The 5,227-nt window shown below is 33.7% G+C and overlaps 1 protein-coding gene across 1 annotated transcript; it reads left to right on the forward strand.

The window, feature by feature from the left end:
- Positions 1-599: 599 nt before the first annotated feature.
- On the forward strand, positions 600-1,214 carry LOC131045365 (secreted RxLR effector protein 161-like). The gene has a single exon (XM_057978951.2). It carries the CDS (start codon positions 600-602, stop codon positions 1,212-1,214), a length of 615 nt encoding a protein of 204 aa, XP_057834934.2.
- Positions 1,215-5,227: the final 4,013 nt, after the last annotated feature.

A 5,227-nucleotide genomic window follows, 5' to 3' on the forward strand; every position in this document is an offset into this window, starting at 1 on the left:
CAGTTGATAAGCGTAAGGTTTGCTTGGTTGCCAAAGGATTCTCCCAGGTTGCTGGGATTGACTACTCTGAGACTTTTGTGTCAGTTGCTAAGATGAATTCCATCCGACTTGTCCTTTCTATTGTTGTAGCCCATCATTGGGAAGTTCATCTAATGGATGTGAAGAGTGCTTTTCTTCATGGTGACCTTCAGGAGGAGATATATATGGAGCAGCAATAGGGGTTCATCCAAGATCCTTCACTTGTTTGTCACCTTCAGAAGTCTCTCTATGGCCTTAAACAAGCCCCTCGTTCTTGGTATGCCAAGATGGACTCTTTCCTTCTATTAGTTGGGTTCACTCAGCATCATTCTGATCCAAACGTCTATATTTTACAACAAGATGATACTCTCACCTTCCTTGTTCTCTATGTTTATGACTTGTTGATCACTAGGAGTCACTCATCCTGTATCAAGGCAGTCAAAACTGCCCTTCATGATCACTTCTTGATGTCTGAATTAGGCCTACTCCACTACTTCTTAGGGATTGAGATCACTCAGTCGCCTTCTGGTATCTTCATTGGATAGCCTAAGTACGCTCTTGATATGCTCTAGAGATTTCGCATGGCTGACTGTAAGCCTGCACCAACTCCATTTCTATCAGGAGTCAAACTTGAGGCTTCTTGTTCTTCACCCTTGGTGGATGCTACCTTGTATCATCAATTAGTTGGAAGCCTCATATATTTGACTCACATGAGGCCTGATATTTCATATGCAGTGGGCCTGGTCTCTAGGTTCATGCAAGAGCCACATGAGCTGCATTGGAAAGCAGCTAAGAGGATTCTTCACTATGTACAGGGTACTCACAGTTATGGGATTCATTATACAGCGAGCATGAATATTGACTTGGTGGGACATATAGATTTAGATTGGGCAAGTGATTCTCAGGATCACGAGTCCACTTCAGGTTATTGCTTCTCTCTTGGTTCTGGTCTAATTTCTTGGTCGAGCAAGAAACAATCTGCTATTGCTCTTTCATCTACTGAGGCTGAGTATCAAGGAGCAGTTAATGCTTCTATTGAGGCTATTTGGCTTCAGAACATTCTCACTAAGTTTGGCATTTCCTTTGGAAAGCCTATAATCATCTTTTATGACAACGAGAGTGCTATTCAGATTTCTCGCAATCTGGTCCATCATCAACGAACCAAGCACATTGAGATTCACATGCACTATATTTGAGAGATGATTCATGAGCAGGTTCTTGATCTTCAGTACTATCTGACATTAGATCAAACGGCAGACATCTTCACCAAACCCTTCAGTGAAAGCAAGTTCATTCATTTGAGATCTTTGCTTGCGGTGCGACAGGTGTTCTCTTTTGTTGAGGGAGCTTCTTAGTTCCTTTTTTCTCTCTCTCTATTTTGGGGGGTGTACTCTCCTTTGTTGGGTGGAGCTTCTTCTTTGTTGGCGAGGAGGACTATATACATGGGTACCTCATCAAGATTCATTTGTCGGACCCATATTTTCACCCACCTAAGCTATGCTTAAGGGGGGGTGTTGGTGCAAGTTTTTATTTTCCTAGTTGGGTTTATTATTTTCCCTTTTCCTAGGTTTTTCCTACACTTTAATTAAGATTTATTAGGTTAATAAAACATTTTTACTTAAGACAAGTGGGTATTGAGGTGTCGACATGCTATGAGGAGGTGCATTTACTATGTTTAGACCATCATGGTGGTCTCTCCTCATTGGCCGGTTTTGCCACCTCCACCCTTCTCTTGAGTCTATATAAACATGATACCTTGCTTGTATTTTCACATAGTTGGAGATAGTAATCTGATGCTATTTTACCTTGGAGAACTTCACATCAGTTTTCTTTCAGTATCACTGTTATGCTATTTATTTCATTTGTATTTACAGTTTATTTGATCTATCTCTTTCAATTCAATTCTGGGTTGTAATCTATTTCTCAGATTTTAACATATATGTATATGTATATTCATATATATGTGTATATATATATATGTATATACATAGATATATATATGTATATATATATGTGTGTACATATATATACATATGTATATATACATTTATATGAATATATATACATACATATATACTCTCTAACCCTGCAAATATCTATATATATACATATACATATATATATATATACATACATACATATATATATATACATATATATATATACATATATATATATATATCAAATTTTTTAAAAATAAAAAATAAATCTATTAAAAAAAATAATATAATACTATTTCAAGGGCTGGCAGGGTGGGGGAGCCATGGCTCCACCCCACCCTCGCCATAGTGGAGTGCGCCCCATAGGGGCGGCGCGACCGCACCCCCCCCCCCCCCCCCCCAACACTCTCTACCACTCATTAAGGCGACGACGCCCTACAATCTGTCACCATAAATCCCTCACCTCCCTGTTCATGCCTTGCAAACAAAGAGAAATTTAGGGCAGGGGTATGGGGTAAAATGAAAATAAAGAAAGGGATTTTAGGGTTAGAAAAAGATAATAGATTTAATAAAAAAAAAAGGGGACCCATATACATAGAAATATGTATGTGTATTTATATACATAAACAAAAGGTTATGTACATAAATACACACACACACACACACACACACATATATATATATATGGGTGTAAAAAGGAATGATTATGTAAATAAAGTAAAAAGTGTGAATACTTTTAGGGGTAAGTTTTAAATACTATTAGATATACAAATACATAAATATATGTTTATGTATTTATATGCATTAAGCAAATAGATATGCATATAAGTACATATACATGTATATATGTATATCAGGGTTATTGAAAATGTAAATAATAGATGTACATATCTATTATATACGTGGTATATGTATATCTACATATATACATATAAAAGAAAATAAAAGTAATAATAATAAAGGATTTTATTTTTAAGGCACATGTAAATATTATATAAAAAATAAAATAAATGATATTGAACTTATTTATATCATATACCATAAAGTAGGTATATGTATATATATAAATAATCGCACGAAATATCAAATGACTAGGCATGTGTAAGGACGTAAATCTTACAATTAGATATTAATGCGGAATTATAGAACGCTTAATACATCAATGTTAATATTAATATAATGGACTTAAATTAATATTATTAAAGTTAAATTGACAAATTATAATTGAAAAGTATTGTTTGGATTATATTGGAAAAGACATTATTTAATTGTTTTTACCTAGCTGAAATGCAAACAGATTAATGAGTAATTATGATAATTTAAAATATTAATCATTTGTAGTTTATTTAAATTAAAATGGGAGGTATAGCCCTCCTTGTGAAACTTAATAAGCAATGTGGTTATTTAAATTGATAGATGAGGGAGTAAGCAAGGGGTCAAATAACTTAGAGAACATTGAAATTTAATCCTAGGGTCTAGTGTATTAAATTTTATTTAGAGAACTTAATTGATTGCAGCATTAATTAAATACTTCCCATGACCTAACTTTATTTTGTTAATGACAAGGTTTTGGGTTTAATTAAACTCTACCTCTAGAGGGTGTTAATTCTCTAGTTAAAGTTTTTTAATCAACCTTGATTGAACACATTCAAGTTCGTAACAAGGTGTCACTAGCGTATGATTGAATAGTGACTTTAAGAAATCATCCTCATCATAGTAAAACCTAATCCATATCATAATTGCACTTAAATCATACCGTAATTACATTTTAAAAAATAAAAATTATTGTTGTGTTTTTGCCCAATAGTTTGGGCATGACAGTATACTGTCATAAGACTATCTTGGCATATCTTGAGATTTGATCTCATGAAATAATGTGACTGTGTGTGGATTGAGAAATTCAAGCTATGTCTTTGCATTATCTTTGATGACTAAGGGTTTTAAAACAATGCCTTTTCACTGTCCTTTGATCATGGATTCTATGATTGCACTAAAACTGTTCTTTCTTTTTACTATCAATGGTGGTTGTTCTTTCCTTGTACCTCTATGACTGTCATCCTTTGATTACTTTTGTTTTTTGGTGCAAGGCTTTGAATACTGTGGTTGGCTTTGAACTTTGAAAGCTCACCTTGATACCATGAAGTTTTGTTTGCTATCCTACATGCCTTTATTGTTGCATTTAATGTTATTTAGATTTGAGATGACCTTGATTATCATATTTAATTTGTTAGCTGATTGTCACAGTCTCTATATGATGTTGATACCCTTCAAGATATGTAACTACAAATATGTCTTATGTGGTGAGCTCTGTTGCAGGTTTATGATTGTCCTCAATCACAAAGGTCTCCTTGCTAGGGTTTGTTGTTACTTATTATGTTTTGAGTTCATTCACTGTCTTTTCTTCTCATAACTGATTGAAGGGTTTTCTTACGACTGTCTTGAACTGTCTTTTTGTCTACAAACTCATAACTCATGATATATTTTCTTCATGACTATTTTACTGTCTGTACTTATATGCTCTTGGGTAAAGCTCCCTTATAGCTTTTCACTGTCTTCTTTATAGGTTGTGCTCTAAAAATCACAAACACTGCTCTTATGTGACAGATTCAAACACAATGAATCACTATCTTAAAGACTGATTAACATCTCTTTCTATGGTTGTTCATGATTAATTGTGCATTGACTTATTATTTGATCTAAGATATATTGTTGGAGTCTATCATGAAGGTTGTAACAAGGAGTGTGATTGAAGCCTTGTATGATGTTATCTTGTTATTTCATTGCTCTAGCACTATGATTTTATTGTATCATTAATCATGAATGATCTCCTCAAACTATACTATTCCTCTCAAACCACTATTTTTAATTTGTAACTGTTGTGGAAAAGATACAAAAAAATATTTCATTGATTGCTTTTTTAGCCCTTATGACTAGGAATTATCACTATCATTTCTAATGTTTTGGATCTCTCTCATGATGTGCCTGATCAACTTCCTTACTCTCCATGCTTGACAATATAATGGTTGTGAATTATTTTTTTCTATCATGAAGACTGTTATTTGAAAGTGTTGCATCTTTTTAAGGTATTTTTGCATTGATGCCATTCATGATGATTCTCTTGATAGTTTTTTTATGATACTCTCATTCATATGATGGATCTAGTCACTTGTTGACTAGTGAGTGCTATCAAGTTGATGTTATATTTACTGCCATTGGATGACAGTTTGTACTATCATTGAGTAACAGTATATGAGATCATGGCTTGATAT

The sequence above is a fragment of the Cryptomeria japonica genome, chromosome 8 (assembly GCF_030272615.1).
Source record: "Cryptomeria japonica chromosome 8, Sugi_1.0, whole genome shotgun sequence".
NCBI lineage: Eukaryota > Viridiplantae > Streptophyta > Pinopsida > Cupressales > Cupressaceae > Cryptomeria > Cryptomeria japonica.